We start from the raw sequence: 17614 nt of genomic DNA, 5'->3' as shown, positions 1-17614 counted from the left end.
TTTCATTTTTTTTTCTTACAGTTTGTACAGTGTGAGTATCCTTTATCCAAAATACTGGGGCCAGAAGTGTTTCGGATTTCAGATATTTCTGGATTTTGAAATATTTGTATTTATGTGTGTGCATATAATGAGATAACCTGTATTTGCAAACTTTATCAGTAAGTTATGTGCCTTATATTGTGTAGAAGAGTGTACAATTAATGTAGCTGGACTACTAATTTCATTCGCCCTTGATAATAAAACCAATGGTGAGGGGAAAATGGAAGTTGCAGGCCAACATCTGGAGGACCACACATTTTCTGTATTTTGTGTATAACACTAAACTTTGCTATAGTTATAGTTGGATCAATTATACATTTAACTGAGTATCTTAATATTTTCAGAGAAATAATGTTTATGATGTTTACACATCAGCCTACAAAGGTTTTATCTTAATTTTCTCCCATTTCCTATGTCTCTTACAGTCACAAAGACAAGGTGGTCTATGAAACAAGAATCTAGAAAATAATAACTAGTGACTAAAACAAAAGGTTAATGTATGGAATTCCACAGTACTTATTTAATGCAACTCACTGGAAAGCGCATCATCTAAGAGAAAATTCTCACTAACAATAAAAGTAGCTGCTCACAAGGAAATGTCTACTTCAAATACTGTTGAACAGACCAAGCTTTTACAGAGACTCTTCAGTTTGCTTCAAAGCAAGTTCTCTTCTCAACTAAAGATCTTATTTTAATTACAGGCAATTAGCTGAAATGACAAAGTACATGTTTGCACTGTCTAAGCATCTGAAGGAAGTATCCCTCATTTTAGGGAAAATCATATTTGTTTCAACAGAACCCACTTTTCTGCAATATTACATACATGAATTTCCCAGAGCCTAGGCTATAGCAGATCTGCATACCAAGTGTGGCTTTGAGATTTCCCCATTTGGAAAAAAACAAAACAAAAAAACAAAAGACTTTGAAAAGTTCAATCAAGACAGTTGTATAAACCATGTCATCTTAAAGCTTTTCTGCTTGGGGCCCCTTTTCTCCCAAGAATTATTTTTTATGTGATCCTGTGTATATAGGTATAAAAAAATTGGTATAACAATCAAATATTTACTGATAACAACTTAGCATTTGCAAGGCTTGCTAAACAGGCTGGTTTCCTTTTTTTTTATTAAGTACAGCTGAAGCATCTTCTACAGAGTCCACTGTAAACACAGCACAACAGATTTGTGTAAATGTCTTAAACAGCCACTAGCTGATGACCAGAAATCCTTTACTCTGGCCAAATTCTTGGGATCCCAACATTGAGCTAAGTGTTCCCATTAGGGGTTGGGAGCTGCTTTTTAAGAAGTAGTGATTTAAACTACTGTCCACTAGGTGAATGGATAGTTACTTCTTCAAACAGTTTATACAAATCTGTATACTAATTTTTTTTCTTTTTAAAGATTGATGATGAAAATAAGTTGCCATAAATATTTTCTTTTCCTTTAAACATGCCCCCTTTCCTCCTTCCTAATACATTATGTGCTCCTTAGACATAAATAATAATGCATTTTAAAAGCATAATAAATGAAATAAAATATTAAAACACAATTGAGTTTAAAATGCACATCAATACAAAATATCTCTCTCCCAGCTTAATCAGCTCTCTTATTGGAAGCCAATCAATTGTGAAAAACCACGTGAATAGTGAAGATCTTTGTCTGCCAGCAAAAATGTAACAACAAAGAAACCAACCTGGATTGGGCAGGACAAGTCAGCTATAATTCAAAGTGAAATATATATATATTTCAAAGTCAAAGAACTATTTGCATTAATTTTACCGATTGAGGTGCTGATATGTGTTCCACATAGAATGTTATATGGATTTTCTGGAAACCTATATAGAAACACAATACCATATTTTGGCTGTCTGAAGTTATCTGAAGGAATCTGTATCTTTGAGGGGGTTGGGGGAATTGTTCCACAATTGCTAGTATCTGTTGCAGCTTAAAGCATACTAAGGGTTAAAAATCCTTACCATATTCACCAAAGCGAAGAGATTCCCATTGCTGCCATTCAACAATGCTGCCTACTGCCCGTATACCAGCATAAATAAGCAGCATTCCTAAGGTGGCATCCAACAGAAAATTGATAAGGTACCTAAGTTGATGAGAAAAATATGCAAAAAACATCTGAGAAAAGACATATTTTCAAGATATGTAGTGGTTAAAAAAGACACCATTATTACTACTACCCATGATCATGACCTTGAAACTGACAGTGGATGCACCTGCACTGTAGAATTAATGCAATTTGACTCCACTTTAACTGCCATGGCTCATTGCTATATAATCCTGGGAATTGTTGTTTGGTGAAGCACAAGCGTTCTTTAACAGAGAAGCCTCAATACCTTGCAAAACTACAACTCCCATAATTCCATCTCATTTAGTTATGGAACTTAAAGTGATATCAAACTGCATTCGTTCAGCAGTATAGATTAACCATATATTTTAATGCTTAATGCTCAGAAGATTAGGTAATTTTCAGATCTGATATTCTTGCTCTGTAAATATGCAGAAACTCAAGACCTATTTAAGTTGGAGAATTGTTTTTGCTCATAATGGAGATTAGGTAATTTTCAGATCTTCAGATCTGATATTATTGCTCTGTAAATATGCAAAAATTCAAGACATATTTAAGTTGGAGACGTATATATTGTAATTGTTTTTGCTCATTATGGAGATAGATTTAATACCATCCTATTGGTTAAGATTTCAGCTTCTTATTGTTCTTCTCAACAATGATACAATACAGAAATATACGTATGTTTCCTCTCCTCTTTTGCAGTGTTCTACTACTGGCTTTCTATTGAGACCAATACTGTCTGGATCAGGTAACATCATTTATTCTTTATATCCCTAAACTGGACAGTTTTATCTTAATTGTTATAATTATCTTTGTTTACCTTTTACTTGGCTGGCAAGTACAACAGTCCAGGTGCATTACTCTCTTCACTGTGCTTTCCCCCAGATATATCCCTCTACATTATTTTTAATCAGTATAAACTTTCATGTTAACACTCTTATATTCCCCCCTTCCGATCTTGAAATTAGCAAAATCTGCACACGCAAAAATAATATCCAGCCTATAACATTTTCCAGATAAAAATGAAAAATGCTTTCACTCTATGTAAGAACATACTCTTGTACTGCATGTTCTGTTTTCACTTCTCCCAAATTACTCCACTTAGCAATTTAATAGATCTAAAGCACTTTACTACTTACTGTCTGAAAGTACAAGGCTAGGACAGAACAAAAGCAACAATCCAAAGTCAGTAAGGCAAAACTGAACGAAAAAGTAGACTAAAGGCTCTATATACTTCCTCTTTGATCTAAGAGTTGTAATATGTATGAAACCTATGCATAAGTGATATGTATTACTACTTGTATTTGGGGTTAAAGGCTGCAATATTTTGTTAATTAACTGATTGAATTAATGAATTTAAGCTTCATCCATCCAGCAATGCCTTTAACCATACCACAACTTTAAAAAGATTAATGCTAGTATAACAAAATACTGTGCTACAGATGGGTTTAGGTACACTATAAAAGACTCCACCAGAGGGCAATCTTACCTTGGGAGATAATATCAATATGTGTAGTTGCTATATTGCTGATTGCCCATCTGTTTTTCAGTTTGTTTAGCAGAACCGCTGCATAGTGAGGAATACAGAACTTGACAATGAAAATTTCATTTAGGGTCCTAAATGTGAAGTGTGCTATGAATTTTAGGGAAAGCATTAACCTCATAGTAAGAGTGTTTTAAAAACATATCTATGGCCGCAATTGTTCCCACCAGGAGTTGTAGCCATTTTCAATCCTAAAGCAGGTTCTGCCTCTGCTTACATTGGAAAAATAGCATAAGTAATGCAAACCCCTACACTGCTTAAATGTAAAGCTGCTTATAATGGAAAATCAGAAAACATCTTTGCTCTTTATAAATTGGACCTGAATAAGATGACTCACTCAAAAATGAATTACTTACAGTGAACAGGGGTCTTCTTTAGTAAGATCTGATAAATAAACATTGGCAAAATGGATGAACAACATCCCTATGGCTTGTTTGGATGTATCCAAAAACCTACAGAAAGTTTACAAAGAAATAATTACATTAAACATGAATGGCACAGAACCCATTAGAACAGTGGTTCTCAACCTGTGGGTCCCCAGATGTTTTTGGCCTACCACTCTCAGAAATCCCAGCCAGTTTACCAGCTGTTAGGATTTCTGGGAGTTGAAAGCCAGAACATCTGGGGATCCACAGGTTGAGGACCACTACATTAGAATATCGTGAAGTTTAGAAGAACAATATGTCAGTAAAAGATGTTTGAACAGGTTTGAGAATAGTTTCTGCTTGCCTAACTACCTACCTTAGCATCAGATTTTCAAGTTTATCTAACTAAAGGAAGGGAAAAACATGCATATGCTCCAAATTCATAAGGACAATTAGTGGGCAAGATCAATTTTGCATCTGACACTGGTGTATTTCGTTCAATTTCCATTCCAGTTAATGCCTTGGTTCATTTCTTTTCTCGAAAAATAACTGGCTGAATTTGTGAAGGTTTGTTCAATCTTATTTGTTACCTCCCACATCTTGCATTTCTGAAAACTTTTACCAGACCCACCATTACCTCCATCTATAGGCCACATTCCCATATATGGGACGCTTCCAATTCTTCACAGATTAATGACACTCAAATCTTTATAGGCCCTCACCACCTATTCTTTAGGGGTTTGTTTAAACTTAATGGCTAGTTTTAAAAAATTTGAAGATTTCCCTTCACTTTCCACTCTCCCTGACATCACCGGGATTGTGACGCAGCTGGCTGAGTGTCAGCTGCATTAAAATCACTCTGACCAAAAGGTCATGAGTTCGAAGCCAGCCCGGGTTGGAGTGGGTTTCCAACCAATTGTGTAGCCCGTTGTCGACCTTTGCAACCCGAAAGACAGTTGCATCTGTCAAGTAGGAAAATAAGGTACCACCTTAAAGTGTGAGGAGGCTAAATTAACTAATTTATGAGGCCATTAAAAAAAAGACCAGCAAAAAGCATGCGGGGAATGTGGAAGTACTTCATCAGTGTCGCAGATGGACGATGAAAGCGACAACTCCCCTGGCAGCCAGAAAAAGTTAAATAGCCTCTTTCTATGTCTGTATATGTTGTATGTCAAAATTGGCATTGAATGTTTGCCATATATGTGTACACTATAATCCGCCCCGAGTCCCCTGCGGGGTGAGAAGGGTGGAATATAAAAGCTGTAAACAAATAAATAAATAAATCTGTACTTGTCACTGAATAGAGCAATGGAAGACACTGGAGAAAGGCAAGACTGAGTAGTGTAAAGAGAACTTCTAAGAGCATCAACTTTACTGTCTTGATGGCAATTCAAGTAGTTTGCATGGGATATGGATTGGCTGCCAGAGAGTTCTCATAGCCATAATCTATTCAGAGGAAGGGGCCAACAAAATTAGGTCTGGCAGTAAGAGTGCAAATTGAAGCTAATAAAGCTTTTAATGGTCTTTGGGAACAAGACAAATCTTTGAGGAATTTACTTCAGAATTTCTAACAAACTGTATCAAGACAAAGATAAGAATATATATCACCTGCTACATTCTTTTCTGTAAAAACAGCTAGTCATTTTTTCATTAAAAATTTCTAGCATATGAACCTACTATTGTACCTCACATTCAGAATTAGCTGCATGAAGTTTGTTGGACAACATAAGAATCAACAGTTGATATTCATGGACATCTTTGCTTTCATGAGCACACTAATTAGGTTGCAATTATGCACTTCTTGTATTACATTACCCAAAGCCTATGAGGTAACTATCTAGGAAAGAGAATGTACTGTAGGAATCATATTTAGCATTCTTACCAAATCCTCCAAGGACGTCTTTCATGTTTTGGTTCTCTGAAGCGTTTCACTGAAAGAGAATTAAGGATAATCATTGGATTGCCAAAATTACACCAAATTAACCATATACTCTGCTCAGGTAGATTTGTCATAATTGCCCAAAATGTTATCTTCTGAAATACTATCCATTTTTCCAGATAGTATTTTTGTAGGCCTCCATATGCTTACAAAAAGCATATGGAGGCATTCTAGAATTATTTGTGCTTTCAATACCAAATATCAAGGTTAGGCAGCTTAGTAGGTTCCAGATATTTTAAACAACAATTCCCGCCAGTTCCAGCCTTCATGACCAATGGTGAGGAATGATCAACATTATAATTCAATATATCTGGAATCACTGGGGTTCTTTTTATTAATACAGGACAGTTTACTTTGCACTGGTCTTTAGGACCTCTACCAAATGGTTTGCAAAGTATTTTACATACATTTCTTTTGTATGCTGCCATACATACTCTGCTTCATTGAGTATGGTGCAAAATTGCTGAAATTTCTAATTCTATTAAAAACAAATGAGGAAATGTTTATATAATAAAATGAAGGATGGGAGTAAAGTCTAAGGCAGCTTAGAAAGAAATCGAAAAGTCATTCTAAAAGCAACTACATGGTGAAAGGGAAAGTGCTAATTTTTTGAAGCAGTGTGAACTAGTATGAAAATTAGAGAAAAGGTCTCAATTTGCTCAGTAACTGCAAAACCCTTTAGTTAACTGTCTACACATCACATAACAGAATGAAATGTCTTAGTCAAGAACGTAATCATATTCATTCAAAGTAAATTATGTAGAAGATAAGAAAAGTAGTAAAACAAAATAAGAAGCCTAAGTAAAAGATTTGAAGAAATGCTGGAGGAAATGATTAATCTGAGCTGTATTGAGATGAAAAACAGAAACAAACCTATAAATACAACATTCAGAAAAGGCACATTAATATTGAACGCTTGAAATACTCTAAGATAACACTTGTTGCAACATTGTTGGAATTTTTTTGTTTGTTTGTTTTTTTGTATGGTTTTGTGTCTAAAAGAAAAGATTTCAGTGGAGACCTTTTTCTCACCCTCCACAACAGACTATGCTATAGCACTGCCAATGGGGACAGCTTTTTTTATAAATCTGGCATGACAGAATGTGAGTGTACGAGCTCTGCACAAACCCCTGTTGGACAACTTAAGGTCTTCCATCTTCACTATCCAGGCAGGTATCTAACAACCTCCACTATTCTCAATCCATTCATCTCTGCAATGAACAAATTGATCACTGAAGGCCATCAATACTGGGAGAAGCAAGTCTGGGGAATCAGAGTGATGCTTAGTGCCTTTACAGGATACAAGTTCTCCTTTACTCTTTGATCCGGAAACTTCCCATTCCACTGAGGACCTGATATTTAATTCTATGTAGATGGTATTTTTTAAGTAACAGCTCAGAAGACTGCTTATTTAGAGCCTCAATTTGTATATTTGTCTGTAGGTCTAATATACAGGTGGGGCAAAATTCACTGACACAGTTTTTACAGTTCTTATATGCTTTTTGAATAGGTTTCTGTCTAATTTTATAGAGACTGTCAGATATGGTGAAGTAGGCCTTTTTCACCAGGAGACTTGAGTCTGTGTGGGTGGGTGCGCCTACACCTGCAAGTGGAATTTTGGCAACCCAATGAATTTTGTGGGGTTCAAAAGCTAGTCACTTTCTCTGAAATGTGGTCATGCAGGGGGACAATGCAGCCACCAAATCCTGGCAGTAGCCTATCACTGCTTTAGAGGGATGTTTCCTTTGAGAGGTTTCTCACAACTATTCTTTTCAAGATGAATTCTATACTTCCACCATAGGGTTGTTAAAGACAGAATATACTTAGTGATGCTATTAATTGTGGCCTTGGTATTTTCACCCATTTATAATGGGAGAATTACAGGGAGCGGTTAAGGAGCTCCATTGGCTGCTGTTCATCTTCCAGTCCCAATTCAAGGTGCAGGATACTACCTATAAAGCCCTGAACGGTTTGGGACCTACCTACCTCCATGACCGCATCTCCTACCACCAATCTGCACGATCCCTCCAATCCTCTGGGGAGGCCCTCCTCTCATCCCTTTCTCTATCACAGGCATGGCTTGTGGCAACGAGGGAGAAAGCCTTCTCCGTTGTGCCCCCCCCCCCCCAACTTTGGAATTCACTACCTGGTGAGATTAGGCAATCCCCCGCCCTTGCAGCCTTTAAGAAAGATTTGAAAACTTGGCTATTCCAATGTGCCTTTGGAGAGTTACTATCTATTCCATTTCTGTTTGTTCCATCTACAGTGTTGCCCCTATGATGCACTTCCCCCCGTCCTAAACTGAAAGCCTAACCCCACTGTTCATCCTTTTGGGCTCCTCCCAAATACACTTCTTCTATTTCTACCTCATCCGGGTTTTATCATTTTACCATATCCATTTGGCCCATCCATTGTGTTTGATTTTATATTATGTTATTTTGCTTTGTTTATTCTATTTTGCTACTGTATTATGTTACTGTGATGTGATTTTTGTTGTTTGCATTTTGTATTTTATTTTGCTATGTTGTATCTTTGGGCTTGGCCTCATGTTAGCCACCCCGACTCCCCCTTGGGGAGGTGGTGGCAGGGTATAAATAAAGTTTATTATATTATTATTATTATTATAAAATTATGGACATTTTCAAAGAAGGTAAAATAACATATCTGTGATGCAAAAAACAAAATCTTCATAGTAACCAACTTTGTGGAGCTTTGACAAAAAACATGGTATGGGTTTGTTTTGTTTTGGGTTTGTCTTGTTTTCCTCATACTAACATTGTTTAGTATGAAAAAGAATGTTATACCTTCATTTATTTGTGTGTTTGTATTAGTGAGCACATCTTTTGCAATTATTACTGCTGCTTGTAGACTGAATGTTTCTTTTCTGCCAATGGCAGATCTCAAGGATTGTATTAGGCAAATTCATTTGAGTAACAATAATTTTATTGCAACTATAGTATCAATATTTATAAAACATAAATAAGCATCTGTTGACTAATTAAGCCACCTTTTATGTTAATTCTGTTCTCATATTTCTAAGTCACATTCAAGTAAAAGAGCCTTCTCTAAGCCAGTCTCAACACACTTGTATCTTCATACCAGCTCACTTCTCAAACTAGCATGGGACTAGCATGTCTGGGGTACCTAACCAGAATTTTTGAAAAAATTGTCATTTTCCTGAGACTGGAAAAGCTATTGCTTTTATGTTCAAAAGAAATCTGACTGCTTAAGAAAACGATTAAATGAATACAGCCTTTTCAACTTCCTTGCATGCATACAGTTCTCCTAAGCCAGGGCTCCTCAAACTAAGGCCCGGGGGCCGGATTTGGCCCTTCAAGGTCATTTACCCGGCCCTCTCTTTCAAGTCTGAAATGACTTGAAAGCACACAACAACAGTCAGCCAAAAGCAGGCCCACACTTGCCATTGAAATACTAATAAGTTTATGTTTGTTAAAATTCTTCTTCATCTTAATTATTGTATTGTTTTAAGTGTTTTTTGCACTACAAATAAGATATGTGCAGTGTGCATAGGAATTCATTCATTCATGTTTTTTTTTCTTCAAATTATAATCCAGCCCTCCAATAGTTTGTGGGACTGTGACCTGGCCCTCTGTTTAAAATGTTTGAGGACCCCTGTCCTAAGCAATGGAATAAATGGATATTGAGATGTTTGCTAAGGTTTAAAGAGCAGTATATGAATAAATATATTAAGTATCTAAGAAAGTCTTATTCATGTAATTTCAATTTCCCTGTTGCATATTCTCAATAGACAAAATTACCTTGCTAAAAAGTTAAAAGTCTGTTAACCGAAGGAACCCATTCAGATTTATTTACCACTGCTTGCTATTTGTGTAGTTTTCTACAGGTCTTACCTCAAAGTAAGTTCTTCAAAGCAGGCCTGCCATGAGACAGGTTTATTAATTACAGTCATAGACTGGGATCCAAATAAATTTGAACATGCACAGAAAGGTTATATGTGACCATCTTCTGGTGGTAGTGCCCTTCAAAAGTCTTGTGGAAGAACATAAAGGGTCTTACAACAGGGGGAGGGGTGCTTTGCAAAGCATATAAGAAGCTCAAGGAAAGTGGGGCAATGACAATACTAATGAAGTAATACTGCAAAATGTTAAATTGATTTTGCATATAATGTAGTATTGGCCACACAGTAATTAAACTGAAACTACAACCTTGCACATAGAGAATATCTTCACAATGTGAATTTGGCTCTTTTTAAAAACAAAATTCTGTGCTGATTTCAGAGATAGATACTAATCAACTGGCAGATGCTCACAAAAATGTTGTTTGCATACATATTACTAGAATTCTTCAAAGCAGTAAAACGAAGTTGAGACCTGCCAACAGGCAAAGTGTAAGCTGCCAGCTGGAAACAGATTAGAAAATAAAATATGAGAGCTGGAAAAGAATCTGCTGGTTTCCTGGGGAAAAAATCTGAGGCTATTCCAATTCTCTAATGCTGCTTCGATGGACTACTAATCCAAGAAAATTACAAAAAGCCATTTGAAGAGACATCAGCTTTACAATACATCCAAAATGAAGTTGAGATTGCAAGCTTAGGAAGAAACATCTCAAGAATAGTAACAAGTTCGGGAGAGCAGGAAAAAAGAACTCTCACACCACATATCTGGAATGTTATATGCATCACTTTCCATTGTATATTTTCTGTCCTGACTGTAGCCTCTGGTCCTGCAGACAGGTAATACAGCAGGATAATCAAATGTTGTAGTACAGTCGTTTCTATAAGAATGAGCCACAGACATTCCTGATCTACACAATCTGTACACAGACTGTAGTTTTTGCTACAGTCTATAAAGCACAGCTTGTTTTTCTTTAAAAATTATTTGGTACATTCCACTAACCAATCTATGTTTGCAATACGATCCATATTGCCTCTTCCTTTCCTATACCTTTCCTATACCAAACTTGGTCAGTGGTATTTCTCACCTCATATATGGTAAAATGTTTGAGCAACACTTTGATTGCATGGGAAATGCAATTATCCTGTGGTTACTGCAATTCCTGGTGTCCTCCTTCTTGGGGGTCAACATGTATACTGAGTGTTTATATTCTGTGGGCCTTTTTTGTTTCCATATTTGTTTACAGAATTTTGTTAGAACAGATTCTGCCTCTTTAGCTTAGAGCAGGTCTATTGGTATACCATCTGGTTTTGGTGATTTGTTTTCCAAGTGTTCTGAGTGCAGATACCATTTCACTTTCTTAAATTGGAAAGCCATCTTAAATTGGTCCTTCCTTGAACAAATCTGATAACTTTTCATCTCTTTTATATAATTCTTCAGCATAATGAAAAACACACCTGCTTCATTTTAAAGTCCTATATTTATTTTTACGTCATTACATATTTTACTTACTTAGAGAAATTTAGTTTGACAATCCCCTGACTTCTGTCTTATAATCTAAAAAGAAACAACACACAAGGAAAAGATTATGGCGCTGGGCGTGGAGATTAAGTCCAGCAGATGCTGGCTGTTCTTCTTTCCCTCCCAAAAGTGGGATGGAGAAGGGTTTTTCAGCACTTGTGGGCCAAGACAAACAGAGCCATGCCTTCCTGTTTCTCTCATCCTCCAGAGGCCACAGCACAGTCAGGATGGAAGGAGGTCTGGATCAAGGCATTGTGACACTATGAATGGTTACTGTTCGATCAGATTCACCACATTGTTAACAAATAACCATTAATCAGTCAAGGGCTTTCTGACTGGAATAATTTAATAACAGGAATGTCATGCACTGGTAACTTCTTGATTAGAATACTATAACATTCTACACATGGGGCTTCCCTTGGAAGCTACATAGAGTGAAAAATGTAGTAGGTAGATTATTGACCAGAGCATCACAAAGAAAGAACACAGCAATGACCTTAAAAGAATTACAATATACATCTGGTCTGAATTCAGAGTATTGCTCATGACATTCAAAGCCCTAAATATCTTTGGGACCCTGACACCAGGGCTGGTTATGGAGGGACCTGTGATGTCATTGATTTGTATTTGAAAGCACCAATTGCTTATTAGGTGACTAGCTATTGGGAGGAGAGAGAGAATGGATGTTGAAGTGGAATCTTTCAGGAGATTGTGTAAGGCTGGTGAATGACAACTGGGAGTTTTCAGTTTGAGTAGAATGCATTTTATAAAAGTTTTGAGTTAGATTAGGGTTGGGTTGAGAGAACAGAGTTCAAGTCGAGTGATTGGTTCTGAGTAAATTTGTGAGGAATGCTTATGAGAGTGATGTTTTAAAAGGTAATAAATAATCTGCTGTGTTATGTCAACTACTGTATATAAAGCTACTTTGGATCTCAATCAAGAGAGAAATGTGGCACTGATACAGAAAGGTGTAACCTACTGAGGGTCCTCAAAATTAGTGTCACACAGGAAGTTCTTACATAGTGACAGATGTGGGGATCACGGAAAGCCATCAGCCTTGGTAATTGCAGTGGAAAACTTCACAATTGGCGGATTAAAGGTTAAAAAACCACACATTTTGTCACAGTGGTGAGATTGCCTGAGACAATGGCTCACAGTTGGTTGCATTTGTAGGATTGCCCAAGATTGCAGTATTGCCCACAATTGGTGGGATTAGGACTGGAAAACCCCTATATTTGGTGACCACAGCAGCCTCACAAGGGCCTCCCTCCCTCCTATCAATGGAAGCTACATACAAAGTGAGGACATGAAAATAGGCTTTCAAAATTCAGACACAATATTCATTATGACCCCGACAACCAGCAGCAATGACCCCCTACCCACTTTGTGTTTCAGACACCAAGGGAAGAGACGCCTTGGTAGTCTGCTGGCCTCTGCTAAGCTTCAATTTATCATATGCCCACTTGGGTTCATCTCCAAGCAGCTCCATCTTCTGCCTCCCCACTCTTCTTGCCTTTTTCTCTCTTCTGCCCACTGGCTTCTTTGCCATCAGTAGGAGACCTTCACAGAACAATGGCCCCGGCGGAGGGGTGTGTACGGAGAAACTGAGACATCTCACTCTGCTTTAAAAAATTTTTTTTTCAATATGTGGTTGGTTAAATCCAAGGATGAGTATGGAAGTTCCTCAATCCTTTCCAGAGGGGGAATTCCAAAGCTGAGTTGCAGTTCACGAAACAGCCTTCTCTTTCATCCTTCATAGACAGGTTTCAGATAATGGGGGAAGACAATCACAAAAGAATTGATCCTGAATCATAGCCAGCACTTTGAACGGTGAATATAAATAAATCAATAGCAGTGAGATTGCAATAAAACTGAATCATAATTCTCCCATGCCTTCAAGTTGCCTGTTGACTTATGGCAACCTCATGAAATTCATAGGATTTTCTGAGGCAAGGAATACTTGAGGGTAGTTTTTCCAGTTCCTTCCTCTGAAATATAGCCTAAAGCAGAGCTTTTAAAACTTTTTCTATTTGCAATCCCTTTCCATCTGAGAAATTTTTACATGACTCCAGTTATATAAATATATAGCCAAACCAAAAAACTGGTTTGATAAAGAGTGCATAATGATAAATAAACAGATTCGCTCACTTTACAATGGCTATCGCACCACTTCAAACACCCTCCTTCTTATAACAATTAGAGAGTCTAAGCAACAGCTCCAGCTCCTTATGGGCCAAAAACATAAGGCACGCATCATAGCTGACTGGAAGCAGCTGCTGGAGGCATCACAATCAAACGACACCAAGAAATTCTGGTCAATAGTAAACAAAACAAACTACCCCCAGGAACCACCCAGAGCAGATATCTCCCTAGAGAGATGGGCCGAGCACTTCTCGAAAGTGTTCGCTGGAATAAACCCTCCCCAAGAAAACGAGGACAGTGGAGAGCTAGTGGGTCCAAGCTGGGAGCCGGTTACATCTCAGGAAATCACCGACTTGATACACAACCTAAAGACAAATAAGGCCCCAGGTAGCGATGCCATTATCCCTGAAATATTGAAGGCAAACCCACTGTGGTGGGCAAATCTACTAGCAATCCTCTTCACAAGGATCAACGAAACGGGGTACATGCCAAACGCATGGACCTCCTCTATAATGGTCCCAATATTCAAAAAAGGAGACCAAAACGATCCAACGAACTATCGGCCCATTAGCCTGCTCTCCATAATAGGGAAGATGTATGCCAAGCTCCTGAAAACTAAGCTAGAATCATGGGTCAACCAAAACAACATAATTGGCCCAGAACAAGCAGGATTCGCTAAGGGGAAATCAACATTAGACCAGACTCACATCTTGGCCCACCTAGCCAACAAATACTCAAAAAATTGCCCTAATAAGCTAAACGTGGCCTTCTTGGACCTGAAGGGGGCATTTGACTCTGTGAACAGAGAAAAGCTGTGGGAAAAACTAGCAGCCCTCAACATAGACCCAAGACTCCTCTTCTTGATCAAGAAATTGCACAACCAAAACCTCTCCCAGGTGAAAGACCACAGGGGATGCCTGTCAAACCCGATCCTGGTCCAAAAGGGAGTCAAACAAGGGTGTGTACTAGCCCCACTCCTCTTCAACATCTTTTTGCACGATCTCCCTACTGCCCTGGCTCAAGTTGACGGGCATAGCCCCAAGATTGGCCCAAAGCATGTCCCCCTCTTGCTATTTGCGGATGACGCAGCCCTATTATCCCTCTCTCATGTGGGCTTAAAAAGACTCCTGCATAAATTTGTTGACTTTTGCGAGGCGAACGAACTGCAGGTGAACTACGACAAAACCAAAATCCTGGCGTTTGGGAAAAGCAACAAAAGACAAGTCTGGAAGATAAAGGGCCACTATATTGAGCAAGTAAAACATTTCAAATACTTAGGTCTCTGGTTTAGCAACAACTTGTCATGGTCCACCCACTTAAAATATACACTGGCCCGGGCCAAATCGAGTGGCTGTGCGACCAGGAGGTTCTTCCACTCCAGGGGTAATCAATATATCCCCTTAGCTCTGCAAGTCTTCAAAGCAAAGGCGATGTCACAACTTCTCTATGGAGCACCCATCTGGTTAACCCCCAATAACAGCGCCATCAGATCTTTTCATTCGAAATTCCTCCACAAACTATATGGTGCCCCCAACTGTGTCCCGTATGCAGTTCTTTGTCTTGAATCTGGGCAATATTCTATTGAGGCTACCATCTGGCTAATCGTCATTAAATTTTGGCTGTCTATACACTATCGAAGTCCCAGAGACTCTCTGACTCAACTCACCTTGAGCGAACTCCACCACTCCAAATGGTGCTCAACTGTCCTAGCAAAGATCGGGGAATTGGGCTACGACAGCGATTTCCTGACCCTACTATCTTTTCCCGAGATTTTTACCCTCATCAAAAGGAGGCTGCTAGATAGGGACCACAACCAATTGTTGAGCTTGGCAAACAAATCCTGCTCACCTATTAACTTGGCAATTCCATACACACAGGGAAATCCAGCCTTTTACATCACAGAGCTCACCAACCCCTCTTACAGAAGAGCCTACATGCTGGCTAGATTTAACATCATGCCATCGCCGCTCCATAGAGGAAGACTCAATGGCCTCCCGAGCGACAAGAGGGTCTGCCTCTGCAGCACAGGTCAGCTAGACTCCATACCGCATATTCTCCTGCACTGTCCACTCTACCAGGAGCTAAGATCCAGTCTGCTAACACAAGTTTTAGACTCACTGAAGAACCGCAGCGATTCTGACAAAGTGATTTTGCTTTTAAATTGCCAGGACTTTAGCTGCTGCCTTTCAGTGGCAAGATTCCTGAATGAAGTCTGCAAACTGAATGTGTAGCAAACGAGAAGCCCTTTTCTATTATGTGTACTATTTTTTATACTCTCTGCCATGTTATGCCAATAAAGGCTTATTGTATTGTTGTATTGTTGTATATAGAACAGGTATAAAAAGCAAACATTTACTGAAAATAAATCAACATTTGTGAGGCTTGGTAAACAGGCTGATTTTTTGTGGAGTACAGCTGAAAAATTTTCTGCAGAGTCAACTGTACATACCATGCATTATTGCTAACATATATGTATAAATAGGTTGCAGGCAGAAATCATTTACTGTTGCCAAATTTTTCGTGACCCCCAACTTTAGCCAGGGGGAATCCCATTTGGGGTTTGGACCCACAGTTTAAGAAGTACTGGCCTAGAGCACCTGGTATTTGTTGATGATCTGTCATTCAAGTATTAACCATAGCTAATCCTGCTTAGCTTTCCAGAACAGTTGGGATCTGCATTGTTGAAGGCTTTCATGGCTGGAATCACTGGGTTGTTGTAGGTTTTTTCGGGCTATATGGCCATGTTCTAGATCTGGGATCTGGTTAATTCAGCCTAGGGCTAGCTCCAATTAACCACTGTATTAAGTAACCTGAACAACATGAGTTTTCCAAAATATTCTTCCAAGAAAAACAACCCTCCCTTAATTAGGAAGTCTGCCTAGCTGATAGGAAAGCTAGCCCTTTTTGTTTCAAAACAGTTTACTATTGAAAATTGATCATCATAATTTAACATTTATAATCTTCTGGTCAAAAATGGCTCCTGAAAATGATAAATAGCTTATCTTCTGATAAATAAATTCAGAAAACTGGTATAATAATAGTTTGTGATTATCTGTGTAAGTCATGGACAGTGGGCCTTTGGCATTAACTGAGGTTTAGTTCTGCTCCCCCCCCCCCCAAATACCAAAATCTGTGGATATCCCATATTATGCAATGATGTAGTAAAATAGTGCTTTTTATGTAAAATGGCAAAGAAGTCTGTTAAAAACAGCTGGCTAGGGTCTGGTTAAACATGTTTTAGTAAATTTAAGTTTTCTACAACTAGTATCTTCATTTAAACAAAAATATTTTTCTAGTAATTTTTAAAATATTCAATCAAAACTGAGTTTTGACTGAATATGTTAAAAATTACTAGAAAAAATTGCAGCACATTTTATTTAGTTGCACACTTTTTTCATAACTGGGAGTCACCCCCAAATATAATTCTTCCATTATACTATAAAGGAATTTCACAGAGCTATTATTATTATTATTGCCTAATAAGCTCAAATATGGTCTAATTACAATGGACACAGTAATTTCACAGGTATTTTAAAGAGAGCATTACATATCATGCTGCCTTTTAACACCTTGAAATCATATCATGCAGACCCCGTACACCCAAAATTGCAGCCCAGTAGTTTCCCCAGGATTATGTTTTCAGAATCATATTCTGCCAAGTGCTAACTCTGCAGTGTCGGCAGGGAGAAAACTAATTTCACATGCATTTTTGCAAAAGGAAGAAGCATCAATGTGCCTAGTCAGTCTTTGATGAAACAAATTATGTTAATCTATTTCAATTTGGTTTGTCTTGTGGGATGATCTTTAACAGGAGCTTTAGGAGCGTTGAAGACCGGTTGATTCTCCTGGACTTCTCAGAAACTTTTACTAAAGAATTCTTCAGGAGAGGTTATGTGAATTGTATGAGTAATGAACTTAATAGACGTTTCATTCATATTTGGATGGCTGTATCTCTCACTGCCTACTAATTTATACACATGTAGATTTACAAAGATCAAATATTTTTGTAATACAAAACTAATATGCTGTAGTACATCCAATCTAGGGATTTCCAGATCTCAGGACAAGGCCTCAAGTTGCCAGGTTTTAGAGGCCATGCCCTACCTCGAAA

At 38.1% G+C, this 17614-nt stretch overlaps 1 protein-coding gene across 2 annotated transcripts in view; it reads right to left on the bottom strand.

Annotated features, from left to right (window-relative positions):
- Window positions 1-17614, bottom strand: part of STIMATE (STIM activating enhancer) — a 45289-nt gene that overhangs the window by 15231 nt on the left and 12444 nt on the right. Inside the window, exons 1-4 of one of the 2 annotated variants that reach the window (XM_067463600.1) lie at window positions 12745-13112; window positions 5909-5957; window positions 4018-4113; window positions 2012-2133 (exon numbers count right to left, since the gene is read on the bottom strand). In XM_067463600.1, coding sequence (XP_067319701.1) covers window positions 2012-2133; window positions 4018-4113; window positions 5909-5957; window positions 12745-12910 — 433 coding nt within the window. In that variant the 5' untranslated portion in view covers window positions 12911-13112. Of the gene's footprint in view, window positions 1-2011; window positions 2134-4017; window positions 4114-5908; window positions 5958-12744; window positions 13113-17614 lie in introns of those variants that run through there. The other variant, XM_060765886.2, reaches the window with a different exon arrangement.

Source organism: Anolis sagrei, chromosome 2 (genome assembly GCF_037176765.1).
Source record: "Anolis sagrei isolate rAnoSag1 chromosome 2, rAnoSag1.mat, whole genome shotgun sequence".
NCBI lineage: Eukaryota > Metazoa > Chordata > Lepidosauria > Squamata > Dactyloidae > Anolis > Anolis sagrei.
Note: the sequence above shows the minus strand (reverse complement) of the source record. Positions and strands in the feature narration are given on the sequence as shown.